This window comes from Mus musculus, chromosome 4, assembly GCF_000001635.26.
Source record: "Mus musculus strain C57BL/6J chromosome 4, GRCm38.p6 C57BL/6J".
Taxonomy (NCBI): domain Eukaryota; kingdom Metazoa; phylum Chordata; class Mammalia; order Rodentia; family Muridae; genus Mus; species Mus musculus.
The window spans coordinates 155379565-155399309 of record NC_000070.6 but is presented as its reverse complement, the minus strand read 5'-3'; the positions used below and the strand labels follow the sequence as shown (position 1 = coordinate 155399309).

Genomic DNA, 19745 nt, shown 5'->3' with positions numbered 1-19745 from the left:
CAGTTTCCAGGCATCCCCAGGGCACCTGAGCATAGGGCATCCTTACTATGTCGATTAGGCTGTATCTAAACCTCTCATCTTCTGCTTCAGTCTCTGAAGTAGCTGGAACTCCACGTGTTCACCACTGGTGGGTGGGATCTGCTTATTTTAAAGTGTTTTCTGTGATCCCAGGCATCCAGTAAGGTCAATGAATGAGGTGAAACAGGGGCTAAAGCTTGTGAGTAGCTTTTAAAAGGAATCCTTCAAAACTTTGTACTCAAAAGAATTAAAATGGAAGATGTGTCCGGGGGAAGAGCATACTAATTGGTTTTCCAATATCAAATGGTCAGCCTTGAGAACAAAATACAAAGTGGCATTATACAGACTGAGCCGGTTATAATTAGGAATATATATGTATATACATATTTGTATGTAGCAACAATTAATGAAAAAAAAAAAGAGGCCATGAATTTGAAAGAGAGAAAAGAGTGGTGGTATACAGGAGATGCTGGAGGGAGGAAAGGGAGAAATGATAGAGTTGTAATTTCAAAAATAAAAAAGACAATTTAAAAAAGATAAAAGATGTGTGAGCCTTCTTTCCTATGGAGGGTCGATGTCAGCGTTGTCAGCAGGGCCTGTCCTGGTTGGTATGGATAGGTAAGATGGGACCTGAGCACCCAGATTCAGGTATCAGTATCCTCTCTTGTCCAGTAGGGTTTTCAAGTCAGAGAGATAGTCAATAATAGTATCTACCACTTTTCTCTCTTATGAGGGAAGGTGGAGGGTGTCCAGGGAATGAAATGTGAGGAGGTGTCTGATATTCCCTGATAGAAGGAATGGTGGCTTCAGGAACGCCCCCTGCCTAGGCAACCCAAGCCTGAGACCCTCACAAACCTCTCAAGCAAGCAGGGCCTCAGGGATGAGGCTTTGCACTACCTGCAAAAGGGAATCCACTCGTCTTGCGTCCTGGTCGTTTGTGCTCCAGGCAGACACGTGGAGGAACTTGTTTGCAGACAGCAAGGGCCACAGCTGGAGGAGGGTCTGGGCCGCCTGACTTCTGACAGCAATGGAGAGGACACAGTGTGCGAGGCTCTCGGAGCTCTCCGGAGCGCAGCGGAGCGACCACCGGGTGCTATGCGGTGCGCAGAAGCCTCCCCGCGTGCGGCAGGGCGTGCGAGCGGGGGTGGGACTGTGGCGCGGGGCGGGGCGGGGCGGGGCGGGGCAGGCTCGACGTTCCATCCTCCCCCAGCGCCCGTTCCACTCTCCTTCGCGCTCCCGCCCTTCTGGTGCCGCCGCGCGGCCGCAGGCAAAGCAACTTTGCTTGCGCTGGGGCTAGCTGGACCTGTCCCGCGCACAGCCCGCAAGGCCATGGACGTTCTGGGCTGGCTGCTGCTGCCGCTCCTGCTGCTCTGCACGCAGCCGCACCATGGCGCCAGGTGAGCAGCTCGTGGGCCAGGGATGATGTGGGGCAGGAGGGACTCGTTCTTTGGCGGGCACCCTCGGTGGGGCAGAGTTCCGAGTTGTCAGGACCCAGAGTCTTCACCTCTAGGTCCACCCTGTTGTGCTTTGCGCCTGCCGCTCTTCCAGATCTAAGGACCCGGCTGACCTCTCTCCTGCTGCCCGGGTGCTGTCCGCCGTCCTCGGTGCTGAACGCTGCGCTGTGGGGCGGGATTGGAGCCGCCAGGCCAGGTTAATGTGAAAACCTCTCTTCATCTTTGTCCTTGGCCCCATCCCACTGAGCTGGTTCCTGCTCCGCTGGTACCCTTCCAAGTGCAGAGCTGAAGCTCGGCAGGATGAGCTGAGGGCAAGAAGAAAGGAAGACTTAAGAACTGGGGGTCATGGGGAGCGGGTCTGCCCTTGAGAAATGACTATCCTTTTCCTCCGTCTTGTATGGACGCCTCAGAAAGGTTTGTCCCAACCCTGTCAGTAGAGCAAAGGTGACCGTGGGTCTTCTCTCAGCAGTTGCTTCTGAGTTTACAGACTGAATCCTGATTGCAGGTGAACAGCAGCCAAGTGGTCCTGTCGAATACCCCCATGGAAGGAGACTATATTCTTGGGGATAAAAGAGGGCTCTTTCCCCAGAGCGAGAAGAGTCTAAGCAGGGAGGCCTTAGGCTGGGGCATCCTCTCAGGAGCTTCCAACACTCCACAGTCCCTGTCTTCTTTCTCTTCTCGCTGGGACTTAGAATCCAACCTTGGTCATCTTGGGCCGAGCAACCTACCATGAGAGTCATAAGAAGCAAGTGTCTTTGTGAGGTCCTTTAGAGGAAAAGGCAGAAATCAAACAGTGGAGACAGGTCCCTGGAGCTCTGGACTTGAGGGCCAACTGGCACGGACCTAGAGGGTTGGACAACAGATATGGCTGCATGCCAGCTGTATTTTGGCCGTAGAGTCCCAGGAAGCATGTCATGCAGGTGTCTGAGCCTCTCTGCTGGCAGGTGGGGGACAGGTCCAGAAGGCCTAGATCTGGCTACAAATGTTAGAACTAGGTTGGAGAGCAGAGAATGGCCACTGACCGTAAGCCTCTGATCCACCAATGCCCAGAAAAGGGTTCTGTTCCTTATTTAGTCCCTGTGGGCTTTACTTCCTTTCTTCTCAGAGGGTGAAGCATAGTAACATGGCTGCAGCTGTCATGTTTGAGGCTCTGAGGTCAGATGCTGGCCGTGACCGTGGCCACATAGCCAAGAATTTGAAAACTGAGAGGCTCTGACAACCCCAACATTTTAGTCTGAGCATGACACCAAAACTCATTTGTTGGCAAATCCTGTCCTATGCTGACACGAAGCTCGTTTTCTATTTATTCTATTTACAGGACCTATTTATAGGTTGCTTGCTGGGAAATTCTCCAGACCCCTCCCTCAACTCTGCATGCATAGCCTATCCCCTTCCTCAAAGTAAAAGAAAAAAAAAAGAAAGAAAGAAAAAAGAAAAAGAGAAAAAGAAGAAATTCTAAATCCTGGCTTGTGTGAGGCTTCTGAGGCGTTGGACAAGGGACTGTGTACCTGTGTTCTTGGGCACACAGGGGAGCTGAAGGACCCAATATCCTTATCCTAATCTTATGTGGATCAGCACCGTGCATAAAGTGGAGGAAGCACTGCTCTGCTGAGCTTCCGTTTCATCCTCGAATCGAAATAGTTACTGTCTTGTCATATCTTAAAAGTCTGTCCTTAGATGGCTCTGTCCAGACCTTCTTCTCTCGGCCTGGCCTGACAATGACACAATGTGGAATTGTCAGTAGGGCAGGGCTAGGGCTAAACGATCTCTCTAGAGAGCAAAAGAGCCAAAGACACAGCCGCCAGTTCAGCCCTTGTGGTGACCTTCAGATTTAGCCAGGTGCTATCTGTGCCCTCTCACCTTTTCCGGCCCCTCTACTTTGGACAGCTTCCCCTCTTAGTCTCCAGAGCCTCCTCAGCCTTGGCCTCAGTGGTTTCTTGTGGGAAAGGCTTTGAGATAGGAGGATAGCATCTGTGTCATATTTGTGGGCTGGGTGTAGAGTATGAAGACCTGCATCTATAGTGGGCACTGAGCTTGTCAACTGCACACCCGTGTGGGTGTCCCTCCCAGGCTGTTGGCACCTCTATCTCCCTGGCACTCATGGTGCGATGGTCGCAGTACTCTTCTTTGCCTTGGTAACTGGGATGCTAGCAAGGAGCATGCTGCTCTAAAAGCAGAGCTGTGGGATCCGTGGGCTTATGTGTGCACAGTGGATGCATGCTGCAGTGAAGAGCATCCGCTGCCTGGCTCAGCTGCACCCACCTTCCTTTTCTGTCTCCAGAGGCATAAGGGTGGGCTCATTTCTCAGTGGGAGAGGAGGGAAGAAGCTCCCATAATACACCAGAAGTAGTTCAAGGAGGGGGAGGAGCTAATGTGTTTTCACTTCATCTACTCTGCTCCAAGACTTTGAATCCTCCAAACCAGAGCCTGGCATGCGTCTCTAAGCCTCTCTGTCCATCTAGCCAAATGATGTCCTCACCCCAGATTATCAATGGTCTCCAAGGGAGCTGGGAGCACCAGCAGCCTTCTGCCAAGATCAGTGTAACTTACTAGTAAAAATGGAGACATTTCTACTCCATGTGTGCTCCTTGAGTGCAGAGCATGTGCACTCCCTGCCCATTAGCTTACCCGCTCTGTAAAACCTGTCATGAACCATTGGATAAGAGTAGAGCTTTAGGGCCGGGTGTGGTGGCACACACCTTTAATCCCAGAACTCGGGAGGCAGAGGCAGGCGGATTTCTGAGTTCAAGGCCAGCCTGGTTTACAAAGTGAGTTCCGGGACAGCCAGGGCTATACAGAGAAAAACCAAACCAAACAAACAAACAAAAAAGAGCTTTAGGAACTGTGGGCTTCAGGTCCCAGAATCTGGCATGTAGCTGGGTCTTTCTCACACTTTAGTCCTCTGCACTCATTCAGAGCTGAAAAATGGGCAGTTACTCTCCTAGCAAAGAAGAGGCTCCAGAGCGAGTAAGGTCTCCTCCTTTATTGCTTCTAGAAAGTAGTAAGAGCCTGTCTCTGCCAACTCAAGGTGTTTCCCTGAGGATCTTACTTCTGTGACCTTACTCTCATGTTCTGATCAGACCTTGTATGAAGACAGAGGAGACATGTGCACACATGTGCCACTGCCTTGAGACAGGGCCAGGAAGGACAGTGTCTCCTGATGGCCTCATTCCGAGCAGGCAACATGACAGCTGGGTAGTCCAAAAATAAAGCCCATTTCAAGTCCCTTCACATCTGGCCTTCAGGATGACCTTCATTTGCGTTCCTAATTGTACTTTGTGAAGACTAGGACTTCATTTAACCATTTCATACCCTGTAACCACATTGTCTCATTTCCAGCTCTGCCTATCACTCCAGGGAACTGCTGGGGGTGGGACAATGGCTCTGTTTGGAATAAACAACAGACCCTGATGCTTTGTCTTGCTCCTCGTGATGAGCTAAAGCATCAGTGTTTGGTAGGCCAGAGGTCTGGAAAATTTTGTTAGCTAAGGAAATCTTGGTAGACAGCTGATTCTTCAAAGTCCAGTATATATGAGGCACATGAACTAAATGACATTCTTAAGACACACCTAAAAGCACATAAAGTCATAGGAGCAAGACCTTACCATGTGCAGAGAAAGGCGGGGCTGAGTCTGAATCCTCTAGCCGCTCTAGTTCTAGCAGAACTATGCATGTGTGCATGTGCACGTTTGTGCGTGTGCTTGCGTGTGTGTGTGTGTGTGTGTGTGTGTGTGTGTGTGTGTGTGTGTGTGTGTGTAGGGAGGAGTTTGTTGTTGTTACTGTCTATTTGCTTCCCTCCTCTATTTTGGTTCTTTGAAACAAGATCTCATGTAGCCCAGTCTGGCCTTGAACTCTCTATATATCTGCGGCTGGCTTTACATTTCTGATCCTTCTCCTTCCACTTCTGAGATGATAAGCATGTGCTACCACACCTGACAGCGCTGGGCATTTAAAATTTAAAATGTGAGCTTAACTGTGAGACCTGCTGTTTAGAACCTCTTCCCTGACTCCAGATTGAGGCTTTTCCTGCCTTCAGAGCCCTTTATGTCTACCTCCTCCATGTCACGGCCTCTGATCATGGTCTTTTTACAACCCAGAGCCCTCTCTGTTCCATTGTCTCCAGGAGGCTGTCTCTCTGTATAACCTCCAGCCTAGGCAGAAGAGATTCTGAAGTCCCACTTGTAGAATCCATTTCTTTTAAGACCACTCACCTTGATTTTTCCCACAATCCCTGGACTGCTACCTACCCTGGGCTGTGACATCGGTCACAGCTGTGTCTCTGCCTTAGAGGGCTTATTTGATGATCAGGACAGGTGGTTCAGTTGACAAAGTGTTTGCCACACACGGATAAGGTCTTGACTTTGAACCCTAACATGTAAAAATGCTGGGTGGCCAGCAATGTGAAAGTACAAACAGGAGCCCACCTTCACAGTAACACACTTCCTCCAACAAGGCCACACCCACTCCAGTAAGGCCACACTCCCTAATAGTGCCATTCCCTGTGGGTCAAGGTTTCACACGTATAAGTCAATGGGGTGTCATTCCCACCCAACCACTACACCTGCATACTTTACTAGGTGTGTTCTAGGTTACTGAGAGACCCTGTCTCAAAAAACAGCACCTGAGGAATGGCATCCAAGGTTAACCTTTGTCTTCCAAATGCATTTGCACACATATGCACACACATATACACGAACACGCCTCCACACATATACACATGCATGCACTCGTACCCACACAGGAACAGGGAGTCTCTAGATATTTGGAGTGGAGAGGTGGATAGTTAGGAATAATTCCTGAGGAGTGCTTGAAGGCAAAACAGAAAAGCAATAGAAGAAGAGGCTGTTGGCATTTGGGGAGGAGGGAGAGGAGCCAGAAGGACTGGAGGGACAGGGAGGCTGGGTGAGTGAAGCTGGAGAGAGAGAGAATGGGAGGGGTAAGTGCAGCAGGTCTGGGGAGAGATGAAGAGTCAGGGGAGGGAACAGGGAAGATCAGAGTGGGAGAAAGAGCATTGTCTTCAGTAAAACAGGGATGCAAGGGGTGTGAGATGGAGAGAGAAGCTAGCCTAATATTGGCCTTCATGGCATGCCAGGGGGTAGTGGGGGGGTCCTCACACAGCAGGAGGCAAATGCTGTGATTCCCAGTTGCCACCAGAAGAAACAGGAGACTGAAGGCAAGCCTGACTGAGTGACTCTGCACTAAGAAGCAGGCAGCCAGGCTTCCTGGGGCCTGCGGTTAATCACACTACTCGGAAGGCAGAAGCAGATGGATCTCTGTGAGTTTAAGTGAGTTCTAAGACAACCAGAACTGTGTAGAGAGACCTAGTCTCAAGAAAGAAAGAAAGAGAGAAAGAGAGAAAGAAAGAAAGAAAGAAAGAAAGAAAGAAAGAAAGAAAGAAAGAAAGAAAGAAAGAAAGAAAGGGAGAAAGAAAGAAAGAGAGAGAGAGAGAAAGAAAGAAAGAAAGAAAGAAAGAAAGAAAGAAAGAAAGAAAGAAAGAAAGAAAGAAAGAAAGAAAGGAGAAAGAGAAAGAATAAGAAAAAACAAACAGCCGGGCATGGTGGCGCACGCCTTTAATCCCAGCACTTGGGAGACAGAGGCAGGTGGATCTCTGAGTTCGAGGCCAGCCTGGTCTACAAAGTGAGTTCCAGGACAGCCAAGGCTACACAGAGAAACCCTGTCTCGAAAAAAAAAAAAAAAAAAGAAAGAAAGAAAGAAAGAAAGAAAGAAAGAAAGAAAGAAAAAGAAAAAGAAAAACAAACAACCCCCCCCAAAAAAACTAAACCAAAACCAAAAATTAAAAAATAAAATCAGGCAATACACAGAGCAGAGGAGCAGAGCCAGGTAGGTATTCAGTACCCAGGAGGTCTGAGGGGGCTGTTTCAGGGTCTTGACAAGGTGACCCAGAGAGAGGCTGCATTTCTGGTAGTATCAGGTAGGATTCTTTTCCACTGTCCCTGGAGACCATGCCCAAAGTTACTCTCTTGTCCCTGGAACTCACTGACTGACTGGCTCTGTTCCTGATAAGGATATCCACTGTTGTTGTTGAGTTTTTGTTTTTGTTTTAATTATTTTTTGCCTTCGTGAAGAAAGGAATCTGTCAAGAGACCCAGACAATTTAAGTAGAAGTTTATTTAGCAAAGCAAGTACTCAAAAAAAAAAAAAAAAAAAAAAAAAAAAAGACTGGAGTGGGCTGCGCCAAGACAAGGAGCAGCTCAGGGATTCTCAGTTATGCACTTTAAAAGACACTTTTATGAACATGTATGAGGCAAGTGGTATATTTATGGTGTAGAATAACACCTTTTCCCTCTCAAATCAGGGTGGACAGGATCTTTCTTTTAGGATGTTTCTTCTCAAGACTTGCATAAAAAGTTATGTGTCAACGTTCCAGTGCAGGAGATACTGTAACTAGTCTGAGGACTCAGACCCTCTGCTAGTGCACATGTGTAGTGAGGACGCCCTGGTGCTTTTGTTCCTGGTGTGGAGGGAACAACCTCACTAAAGTTTTTGTTGTTGTTGTTGTTTTTTGGGTTTTTTTTGGGGGGGGGCGTTTTAGAGCAGGGTTTCTCTGTATAGTCCTGGCTGTCCTGGAACTCACTTTGTAGTCCAGGCTGGCCTCGAACTGAGAAATCTGCCTGCCTCTGCCTCCCGAGTGCTGGGATTAAAGACGTGTGCCACCACTCCCGGCCTCACTAAAGTTTTAAGGATGTTTAACCACAAAGGAACATTCTAACCAATAGCAGACAGAGATACCAGGACACAGCCTCGTTTTCCTCCAATGTCATGTCTAAGTCCTTCCTACCCCACATCATGCCCTCGCTTTTAGTAGAGTCCCCTCCTTCATGATGGGCCCTTTCCCCGTAGGCAGGAGCGTAGCATGCATTAGTGTCCTAGGCTGCCACAAGAAATTACACAAACTGGGTGCCTTCAAACAACAGGAACTGATTCTTTTGTACTTCTGAGGCAGAGACCCCCAACCCTCTGGACCATCTGAGGACAGTTGCCCCAGGCTTGCCTCCTGTTTCTAGTGTCAGCCAGCAGTACTCAGTCCTCCTCTCCTTGTAGAGGCACCACCCAGCCTCTGCCTTGTCATTATCTGCTTTCCCATCTCTGCCATCCACTTTCCTCTAAGAGGCCTGCCCTACTGCAATGTGGTCTTTCCCTAACAACACTCACAACGACTTTACGCTCAGATAAGGTCCCATACTGGGGTTCCCGGTGGAAACGAAGGCTGGGGGTAGGGGCAGTGAGGAAGGGTAGGAACTCAGTTTCAGCAAGCAGAGGAAAGTATGGAGAGGCTGCCATGGGCCTCCTGCTTTGGCAGCGCCTGCTTTGATGGTAGGGTGGGTTCCAATGTCTGCCTCACATGCAGCTTTGGATCCATTGGAGGGGTGTCCCAAACTTTTAGGGACCTCAACTCAGGCAATATTAGGATTTGTGGCTACAGAGCAGAAAAAATTTGGGACTAACTAGTTTATTGAGTAAAGATAGAGATGATGTTTGTTTGTTTGTTTGTTTGTTTGTTTGTTTATAAGGCAGGATCTCATTGTGTAGCTCTGGCTAGCTTGGAACTCACTATATAAAAGATCAGCTTTCTGAACTCACAGGCATCTACCTGCTTCCGTCTCCTGAGTGTTGGAGTTACAGAGACAAATTTTATTAGCAATATTTTAATATATGCTTAAACATGAGGGTTAAGGGAAGAGAAATCAGTCAGAAGGACGGCCATACAGCATATGTTTGCTTCCCAAACGCAAGCAGTGGGAAGAAGAGCATACAGGCTTCTCAAGGGAGCGTCTCGATTGTCTTAGTTTTAGCCATAAATACCCTTTTTGTGGTTTTCTAGTTGCATCTCAAAGTGTTGCTAAGAAGCCTTTTTCTTCTTCTTCTTTTTATTTATTTATTTTTTTCCTCTCCTGATAACTGAGGATATAGGGCAGCTCTGGCAATACCCTGGTAGAACCAGAAGCCACCAAATTACACAAGAAGTTTAGGACATGACCTTTTCCTTGTAAGTGGGGTTTCTGGTGAAAGTCCTTAAAAAAAATATGCAAGTTTCCAGCTCAGCAGGGAAAGGGGAGGCTTTAGAGTGCTTGATTGTGTAGAATTCTTGCTTCTCTACTGGCTAGAAGCTCCAACTGGATTCCCAAGTGTGTGAGTTCCTCTCCCTTCTCATGTCCCCACGATTTCCCCTGCCTTCCCGTTCTACCTGGTAGGCCTACTGGGAACAACAGGGCCAGCACAGGTTCCCAGCTGCTCCTGGGTCAGGCTAACCCCAGATGTGCATGGCTACTTGAGGGGCTGGGCTGGGAGGGTGGGGCAGGCTGGGGCCCTCCCGAGAAGACAGAGCTCGAGTCTCTGGGCATCTCTCACTTCTTTCTTCTCAGCCATATCCAGGGGATCTTGGCTGACAGGAAGGCTATGTGGTCTTGTCAGGGTTCTCTGCTTTGGAGAAAAGCCCCGGGGATTGGGACTCCAGTTGCCAAGCCTTTAATTCCCTTCCATAAATACATAGGGGGAGGGGACTAAGGAGACACCTCAAGGGAGTCTGGGAGCTCTGCCTCTATTCTGGGGTGGACACAGGGCAACATTCCTCAGGAGCAGACACGAAGGTGTCTGAAACTGGGCAGAAAGGTAGCAGAAGTGTGGAGAGCCTCTTCATTTTCCTGTGTCTTGCCTGAAGGGTCCAGAGGGGCCGGCGCCTGCTCCTCCTTGGCACCTGTGCTGAGGGCAATGCTCCACCCGCAGGCCCTGATGCTCTGCCTGCTGTGACCAATTGGCCTTGTGTTCCCAGGGCAATGAATGACATTGGGGACTACGTGGGCTCCAACCTGGAAATATCCTGGCTCCCCAACCTGGATGGCTTAATGGAGGGCTATGCCCGAAACTTCCGACCAGGCATTGGAGGTACAGGCAGATGATGGTGTGGGAGCAGAAACAGATCCAACCCTGGATCTGCTGTGGGTGTGGGCTCTTCTGGGCTCCGGTTTGGCAACTCCAGGGGTTCACTGGATTTCAAGCCCCAGGCATCCCAGATGAAAGAGGTATCTCCCCAGGCACTGAGGCAAATATGTAACGGCTCCAAGTTCCCTGAAAAGGCCGTGGATATTATTCTGTCCCACCTGTCTGGGCTGGCCTAGAAGGGTAGCTGGGTGCTGGACTGGGGTTTCTACTACGACAACATTAGCAGACCCCTCTTTCTTACAGGTGCTCCTGTGAATGTGGCGCTTGCCCTAGAGGTGGCCAGCATTGACCATATCTCAGAGGCAAACATGGTAGGTGCCAGTCAATCGGCTCTCTGGGTTGTGTGCCATCGGGGGGGAGCAAGGGACAATGGTGCCAGTGCTTACCCTCCTTCTTTACAGGAATACACCATGACTGTGTTCCTGCATCAGAGCTGGCGGGACAGCAGGCTGTCCTACAACCATACCAACGAGACCTTAGGCCTGGACAGCCGCTTTGTGGACAAGCTATGGCTCCCTGACACCTTCATCGTGAATGCCAAATCTGCCTGGTTCCATGATGTGACTGTGGAAAACAAGCTTATCCGCCTACAGCCTGATGGGGTGATTTTATACAGCATCCGGTGAGCTGGGCCTACCTTCCCATGCCTTCTGGAAGAGCATCCCATGAGCTTGGGCACACACCCTCATTCTGCCACCACACAGATACATGATGGTAGCCAGTGGTACCCGTTGTCCTCACTAGCTTTCAGGGAGGGGCTGCTCAGTTGACATTGGCTTCAGATGTTACAGTAGGCATCAGGAGTGGCATGTGGCTCCTGAGGAGTAGGTGGCTCCTCTGTGTTGGTGCAGGGCGGTATATCTGCTGTCTAGGGGCAGGGGACCTGCTAGCTTCTAAGGGACACCATGACCTCACTAATCCACTTTGCCTGTACAGCATCACCTCCACAGTGGCCTGTGACATGGACCTCGCCAAGTACCCACTGGATGAGCAGGAGTGCATGCTGGACCTAGAGAGCTGTGAGTGTCCTCTCCACGACTGGGGTAGGGCTCCTTCTTGTCTGCGGCTGCACTGGCTCATCCAGTGGGGCAGGGCAGTCAGGGTTGCAAGTCTGTGAAGCTCGGGGCCAGGGCCGGGCTGGCCTGGATCAGAGGCCAGGGAAACATCCAGGGTAGGGCTTCCTTAAGAGCCAGTAGTCTGTATAGGTCTAAAAGACCTAAAGGAACTTAGCCAGCACAAGCGGAGAAGAGCCCAGAAGATCCGGCTCTGACAACCAGGCTGTCCCAACAGAACAGAGCTCAGTTAACCTGGGTCCCTTTGTATTCCACATCAAGGATGGCTCCGATTCTGTCAGCACTTCTGGCCCTGTCATCCCTCTCAGAGATGTAGAATGTTGCGCCCGGAGCTGAGGACACTCCCCCGCATCTCCTACCCCCACCCCTGACTGAACATGACTGAATGAGGTCTCTGTTGTTGTCACCGGGTCAGCCCCACCACTCAGGCGCTCCATGTAGACAGGGCATTCTCCCTGAGGCTGCCAAGGACTGAGCTAAGCCCTACTGCCCACTGGTGGGCTCTCTTACAGATGGCTACTCTTCTGAGGACATTGTCTATTATTGGTCAGAAAACCAGGAGCAGATCCATGGGCTGGACAGGCTGCAGCTGGCCCAGTTCACTATCACCAGTTACCGCTTCACCACGGAGCTGATGAACTTCAAATCGGGTAATGTGGCCTCTCTCGTGAGCTGCCCGCAAGTCTCTTGTGCTTTATAACTGAGCTCCCAGCCAGTTCTGAGGGTCGAGGAAGCACCTGGAAAGCCGCCGAGTTGGGCATCAGCTGAGTGTTGCTGGCTGTGCTCAGGTGGAATGGGAACATGCTGACATGCCATACAGCCAGGTTCTATCCTCTTACTCTTGTGTTATTTCTTCCCAGTACTTTAGGCTTAGAGAGATCATGAAAGTGACTATTATAGGCCCGTAGCCCCATGACTAAGTCCCTTCCTTGGTCACCTTCCCTTTCAGAGTGTGGATGTGCATAGAGTAGTGCAGAAGGCACAGAGAGAGGCAACAGGTACCCTGACATTAGCTGGGCAGGTTGCTCAGAAACAATTCAGCAAACTTGACCCTTCTCTTCTTAGTCTGGGTGAGCCAACATCCTTGTGGCTGGACCTAGAGTAATGTGTAGAAGGTGAGTTTTCTAGGGTCTTCCATCTGAGCCTCGCAGTGGAACCAACAGCCAACCATGTGCCCTCCTTGAGGCATATGGGGCAGATGGAGTGGTTGGGAAGAGCTCATCTGACAGTGGGTTGTCCCCACAGCTGGCCAGTTCCCACGGCTCAGCTTACACTTCCAGCTTCGGAGGAACCGGGGCGTCTACATCATCCAGTCTTACATGCCCTCTGTCCTCCTGGTTGCCATGTCCTGGGTCTCCTTCTGGATTAGCCAGGCAGCCGTGCCTGCCAGAGTATCTCTAGGTATGAGTTTTGTCTTTCCTTCCCATGAGCTGGTAGAAGAGATATATAAGAACCCTGCTAGCCATGAGTCAATTCTTTGGACTCTAGACCTCATTCTGTCTGCCCTGTGCAATGGCAAATGGGAATAGGGTTTGTCTCATGAGCCTAGGGTGGGAGTGGGGGGCTGAAGAACTCCCCTTTCCCTGGAACCCAGCCCTGTTGGCTAGGGTAAGGAGGAGAGGGTAGGACTTCATCGCTGACCATCTACTCCCACCAGGCATCACCACTGTGCTGACAATGACCACGCTCATGGTCAGTGCCCGCTCCTCCCTGCCACGGGCTTCAGCTATCAAAGCTCTGGATGTGTATTTTTGGATCTGCTACGTCTTTGTGTTTGCTGCCCTGGTGGAGTATGCATTTGCCCACTTCAATGCCGACTACAGGAAGAAACGGAAAGCCAAGGTCAAGGTCACCAAGCCAAGGGCAGAGGTGAGAGAGTGAGATGGAGTCCTGCCTGGTGCAAGGGAGCAGAAAGAAGTATTATTCTTCTGCTGGCCAGCTCTGAGGTCACTGTTGGCCCTGAGTCCCTGTCCCTGGGGCCAGCTTCTTAGCATCATCCGCTACAGGGTCACAGCGGTACTTAATAAAACCGGACAGGAACAGGGTACTACTGCACAGTCAGCCAGGGCATCCTCATTTCTGTCCTCCTGTCTCCTGCCCTACCCTCTGCAGATGGATGTGAGGAACGCCATCGTCCTTTTCTCCCTCTCAGCTGCTGGGGTCAGTCAGGAGTTGGCTATCTCCCGTCGTCAAGGCCGGGTCCCTGGGAACCTCATGGGTTCCTATAGGTCTGTGGAAGTGGAGGCAAAGAAGGAGGGGGGGTCCCGCCCAGGGGGCCCAGGAGGAATCCGTTCCAGACTCAAACCCATCGATGCAGACACCATCGACATCTATGCCCGCGCCGTCTTCCCGGCAGCTTTTGCAGCGGTCAACATCATCTACTGGGCGGCGTACACCATGTGACGGCAGTGTGTGCACCAGGTGATGGCTGTACACATACCACGTGAGGTGGTTGCCACAAACTCCTGGAGGCCCTCTCCATGGGTCCCAAAATGGGACAGAGAGGAGGCTCGGCTTCTTGGGCTTTACCTCAACTTTGCTCTAAAGACGAGCCTGCACTTCTTGTAGATGGAACAGGATGGGCTTTGCATAGAGGGTCATAGCTGGCCTGACCCTGAAGTTGAGCCTAGTGCTGCTGGGCCCTTGGGAGCTGTGAAGTTTTAGACCCACATCAGGATGGTCCTGATTTCTAGGCCTTTTCTCTGTGGGATCAGGATCAGAGAGAAAAACAGTGGGGGTGGATGACCACTCTCACGGTGACCTGGAGGAGAAGGGCATTGCGAGGCCTCTTTGGTCCCAGCATGAAATAAAGCCTTGACCTGGCCGCTGGTTTCTGTCTTTGTTGCACATGGCAATTGCACTGTGGTCTTCTCTGCCTGTGCTTCTCTGCCACAGGCAACATAGGAAGGATGTGGGGAGGGGCAGCCTACAGAAACTCAGAAAGTCTAGGGTAAGCATGCACTGTGTGGGGTCAGGGTCCCAACAGGGAGGCTGACTAACAGAGGATGACACCAGGAGAGGGGGCTTGGAAAGAAGAATAATCAGCATTGATGACATCATTGTGGGTGACATTATCATTGGTGACATCACCACGAGTGACATCAGCATTGATGACACCAGCATTGGTGACATCATCATTGGTGACATCACTGTGAGTGAAATCAGCATTGGTGACACCAGCATTGGTGACATCAGCATTAGTGATGTCAGCATTGATGAAACCACCAGGATGTGTTGGTATCTGTCCCTCCCTGTCACTGGACTACATTGGAGCCATCTTCACTAAGGCAGAAGCAGACCTGGGAGCATGAGCTGAGAACCCTAGCTGGATTCCCAAACCACACAATTCTGAAGTTGCCTTCCCAAAAGTCTCAGAACTGGGAACAGATCTGGAGCCAGGGAAGTTCAGAGGTTGCATCCCAGAGGATGAGTTGTGTGGCTGTATTTGAAGGGCCAGGAAAGGCAGAGGCGCAGAAACCTACATATGGCTTAAGAAGTCATTGATCCCTTGATCACCGGAGGGCTCATGCCCAAGGTGCTGCTACGGTGCCTTCTTGGATGAGATAATGGGAACTCACAGCGCATCTCAGGCCCTACAGACACCCCTTAGCTACTCCCCACAGCAGCCTGAGGACCCTGAAGCCATTGGAGCATGTGGCAGGCAGTTCCTAATAAAGGAGTCCAGCTTTTCCATACACAGTCGTCCGTGTAGAGGAAGCGAAGGGTACAATTAGCAGAAGAGCTTTCCATCCTTAGTCTGTTCAAAGTCAGCTAGCAGCTCAAGTGGTGACAGAGTCAGACAGACCCACAACTCTGCTTAGTCAGGGTGGGGCAAGACTGTGCTCCATTAGTCCTGTAGCATGCTCCTGGTGGGCTCCTACTTGCCAAGATGTTTGGCAAGTGGCCGTGTTAACCACTAAGTGACCGCAGTAGGACCTGGGCAGTGACCCTTCACAGCCCCAAACCAGTGTAGGTAGCAGTACTATAACACCACTGCAGGGCTCATGAGAGACACACGACAGTGCTAGTCTCAAAATGTAGAGGAAGGCAGTGGCCCTTCTGCTCGGACTATGGCCCAGTGCTCATTCTTTCTCTCCATCTCAAAGATCCATGACCTAAGCACGCCTTCCTCCTGCCACCTTGGCTACTTTGTGCTAAAAGATGAGGTTGTGTGGCTTTACAGGACATCCAGAGGGTGGAAGCACTGGATCCTGGTATGATCAGGAACTGCAATGATAGAATGTGTCTAGGAGCCAGCAGGGAGCAGGTGGCCAAGCAAAGGCAGATCTGGGTCAGCTGGGGCTCCAGTTCCTGACAACAGGAGAGGCAGAACAAACCCAACCACCTTGGGACGCCACAGGACAGGAATGTCCCTTCTCGAGCCCAGGGGCTGGGACTTTTTCTTCATCTCTTTATGTCCGTTCTTCAGTCTTCCTACATGGTTACTGTTTCCACCTCCACTGGTTCAAAGAGTTACCTGGGGATGGGGACACATTGTGTCCCCACATAGGGCACAATGTAGTTAGTCAAGACAACCTAATGCTACATCTTTCCATTAGTGCAGTCTAGGTTCCACTCCCAGGAGAGCAGGGTCAGCTCCAGCTCTCTGGGCCTTTGGGGGAGGAGCTGGTGGGTTCAAGTTTTCAGAGCTGCTGAATTCACCTGGACCCAGAGGCCAGCAGCCTAACACCCCTCCGACTACACAACCTGCTAGCTTCAGCACCCGCCTCTGCCCTGCCTCTTGCCGCCTGCAGTCTGCCCTCTTTCTGCTGCATGTACCCACGGGGAGCTATTTAAAGCGGCCTTTGCGATTGCCTTGGGCTCCCACGCAGCCAGGCCCACCCGGGCAGCAGCCTTCGCCTGATTCTGCAACCAGCAATCACTCCCTCAGCCTGCAGGCTTCTATTTCTGCCCACATGTTTACAGGGCAGGAGGAAGGACAGGAAGGATTGATGCTTTTCAAACACCAGTTTCTGTTCCAGTGGTGAGGACAGGAGCTGACTGAAGGCTAGGGGTGGATCAAGGGCTGCAGCTGAGAAGAGCCAGCTTGGAAAGAGGATGTCAGTGCCTCCTGCCTGCAATGGCACCAGGGACAAAGGGTGACAGGCAGGGGGCTTTTCATCCTAGCAGGGACAGCTCTTGGAACTGAGAGTGCCCTCCTCTTTGTCCTGGGCTGGAGTGCATGCTTTGAATGTGGACTGTACCTCCCTGAGGCTGGGCCTGGATGTCAGGAGACAGCCCTGTTTTTCTCTGGCAGCAAGGACAGGACAATCTCCCAGACTCAAGGTGAGAAGATATGCAGGGTATCAAAAGAGCTGAGACAGGTCTGGGGTCAGGGTTCCTATTTTCTAGGGCTACAAACTGTTCTATCAGAGCTATGGAGACCAGAAGTCATGAGCCTAGGAGTAGGCAGACTGGCTCCAGGGAAAATTTTACCCCGACCTCCCTCTGCTTCCTGGGTGGCCTGCACTACTGGGATTTAAGATTTATTGCCCTGACCTCTGTGTCCATTATCACACGCTTGGCTTCTGTCCCTTCTCTTCTTACACAAACACCTGCAAACTGGAGCGTGGCTCATCTTAGCCAATTATATCTGCAAGAACCCTATTTCCAAGTAAGCCACATTCTGAGATTCTGGGTGTGAAGCGTCCTAGGGGGAAGTTGTTCAGCTCAGCCCAGATGGCAACCCCAGAAGCAGGAGAGTATGGTGCAGGGAGAGAATGGGAAAGAGAAAGAGCAGGGAATGTGTTTTGTGACCCAGAGCAAGGAGTGGGCATCCCACTGTGTATGTACGTGTGTATATCTATTCATCATCTCGAACCACGCCCAGTGAACAACTGGCCCCAGGTCCCTAAAGCTTTCAAGCTGAGTGAGCATTTCCAGGGTCATGGTATTACCGGAAAGCAAGACCTGTCTCCTTCGACTTAACAACTAGGGCCAACCAGGGTCATCTCCGACTCAGCCATTAATACTGCTTGCATACACTTAGGCTTCACATTAAGTCCACTTGTGATGCCTATGTAGCTGTCATTGTAGCAACTGTCATGGTAGCAACATTGTAGCAACAGCCACCAAAAAAGACAATGAGAGGTTGATGAAATGAGCTTAGCTATTCCTTCATCTGTAGTAGCCCCAAGGAGTGAGTCCATACCTGCATGAATCTGCTCCTCTATCAACTTCAAGGCTTAGGTGCCTCTGATGCAGTGACCCATGCCCTTCCAGGTGCTGGTCTTGGTCATCTTGACCACACAGCAGTCACTGGGCAACTGTATGCCCAAGGGAATCTCCAGTAGTAAGCCCCCTGAGATCCAGAACTTTCCTTCCCAGCCTTTGTGAGGTTCACATGTTAACCCCAAACCACAGAGACTCTGACTTGACTTCTTTTACTGTAAACTTTGTTTCACAGGTGGAGGAAACAATAGCCTGTGTGTTAAGCTCTAATGGAAAAGGTATCCATCCTGGCGGTTAACAGCCAAGGAATACCACAAAGCTACACTACACAATAAACCTCCCACAGCATATTTATTGGGAAGGAAGAGTCAGTAGGGTGGCTGCCTCTGCTCGGGTGAGAAGCAGCAGAGAGCTAATCAGAAGATAAGATTATGGGGGATTTCTTGTGGGGCAGAGCTTTCCAGGGTAGGGATTGGTGGGATTTCAAGTCCTGAGTTTAGGCTTTTTACTCTGTCCAGCTGTTAGGGCAATTGGAGTGTTCTATGGGTGGAACCTGATGGTTGCAGGTACTTGGGAGAGGGGCCTGGCCACTTGCATGACTGAAGGGCCTCCCCCATTTTGTTTATTATCGATAAACAATAAGGGATCAGGAAAGGGGGATGATGCTATCATTAGACTACTTCCTGATGAACGAAGGCATTAAAATACTTGGGGCAAACTTTACCTTGACCATCAGGGTATAATAGGGAGTCCTGGGTCTGGCTCAGTAGCTAGGGACCAATAATCCTGTAATAGCAACCAATTAAAAGTCTAGTTAGAAATCTTTTGGATAAGGGGCTAGAGAGATGGCTTAGAGGTTGAGAGCACTGACTGCTCTTCCATGGGTTCTGAGTTCAAGTCCAAGCAACCACATGGTGGCTCACAACCATCTCCAATGGGATCCGATGCCCTCTTCTGGTATATCTGAAGACAGTGACAGTGTACTCACATACATAAGATAAATAAGTCTTTTTTTTTTTTTTTTTGGTTTTTCGAGACAGGGTTTCTCTGTATAGTCCCGGCTGTCCTGGAACTCACTCTGTAGACCAGGCTGGCCTTGAACTCAGAAATCCGCCTGCCTCTGCCTCTCAAGTGCTGGGATTAAAGGCATGTGCCACCACGCCCAGCAATAAATAAGTCTTAAGGAAAGAAAAAAAAAAGAGGGCTGGAAAGATGGCTTAACAGTTAAGAGCACTGACTGCTCTTCCAGAGGTCCTGAGTCCAATTCCCAGCTACCACATGGGGGCTCACAACCATCTGTAATGGGATCCAACCTCCTCTTCTGGTGTGTCTGAAGACAGCAACAGTATACTCATGTGTGTGTGTGTGTGTGTGTGTGTGTGTGTGTGTGTGTGTGTATTTTTTGTTTGTTTGTTTTTTTTTCGAGACAGGGTTTCTCTGTGTAGCCCTGGCTGTCCTGGATCTCACTCTGTAGACCAGGCTGGCCTTGAACTCAGAAATTCGCCTGCCTCTGCCTCCTGAGTGCTGGGATTAAAGGCGTGCGCCACCACGCCCAGCTTATATATATTCTTTTAAAAAAAAGAAAAAAAAGGGAAGAAATCCTTTGGGTTTATTGTTGAAGAAATCCAGACAAGTAGGACTGAGAAAAGGAGGGGAAGGAGTTTAAAGGTAATATCCAATTCCGTATTGATGAGCCACTGACTAGAAGCATCCAAGTGTTTCTTGCAGTTTTTTGGGGATCCATCTGGACTTGTCAGATCTCTTCTTTTCTATACCTGGCTGGTTGACATAAAAACAAACATTCCTCCCTGAGGAAGAGGCACCCACCTCTCTCTGCTGTTAGTAAATCCAGTCCACACTGACTTTGTAGCACTATAGTGGCCAGTGAGCCTGTTCCGCCCTGGAGGTTAAGGATGCTCTGAGCCACCTGTTAGAGATCCTGAATAAACTTAAATGGAAACAGCTAGTGAAGGAGTCAGTCCTGCTGCCCCAGTGGGACACCAGTGGCTATAGCCAGGACCTCAAGAAAGGGTTCTTAGCCATTCAGTTGTCATGCATTGCCACTAGG

General features: G+C 50.3%; 2 protein-coding genes across 4 annotated transcripts in view; one reads left to right on the top strand and one right to left on the bottom strand.

Annotated features, from left to right (window-relative positions):
* Cfap74 (cilia and flagella associated protein 74) overlaps positions 1-7211 on the bottom strand; it is a 74725-nt gene extending 67514 nt beyond the window's left edge. Inside the window, exons 1-2 of one of the 2 annotated variants that reach the window (XM_030253676.1) lie at positions 2201-2309; positions 916-1777 (exon numbers count right to left, since the gene is read on the bottom strand). The gene's annotated coding sequence lies outside the window, so the exon portion shown is untranslated. Of the gene's footprint in view, positions 1-915 lie in introns of both variants that reach the window. The other variant, XM_006539046.4, reaches the window with a different exon arrangement.
* On the top strand, positions 1212-14331 carry Gabrd (gamma-aminobutyric acid (GABA) A receptor, subunit delta). Of its 2 annotated transcripts, XM_006538546.4 has the most exons (10): positions 1212-1415; positions 1567-1668; positions 10264-10376; positions 10677-10744; positions 10835-11055; positions 11370-11452; positions 12019-12156; positions 12752-12907; positions 13164-13375; positions 13619-14330. In XM_006538546.4, the coding sequence occupies exons 1-10, from the start codon at positions 1348-1350 to the stop codon at positions 13907-13909; spliced, it is 1452 nt and encodes a 483-aa protein (XP_006538609.2). In that variant the 5' UTR covers positions 1212-1347; the 3' UTR covers positions 13910-14330. The 2 variants fall into 2 exon arrangements, with proteins under 2 accessions (XP_006538609.2, NP_032098.2); NM_008072.2 differs by lacking the exon at positions 1567-1668 and having other exon boundaries at positions 1241-1415; positions 13619-14331.
* The last annotated feature ends 5414 nt before the right edge of the window (positions 14332-19745 follow it).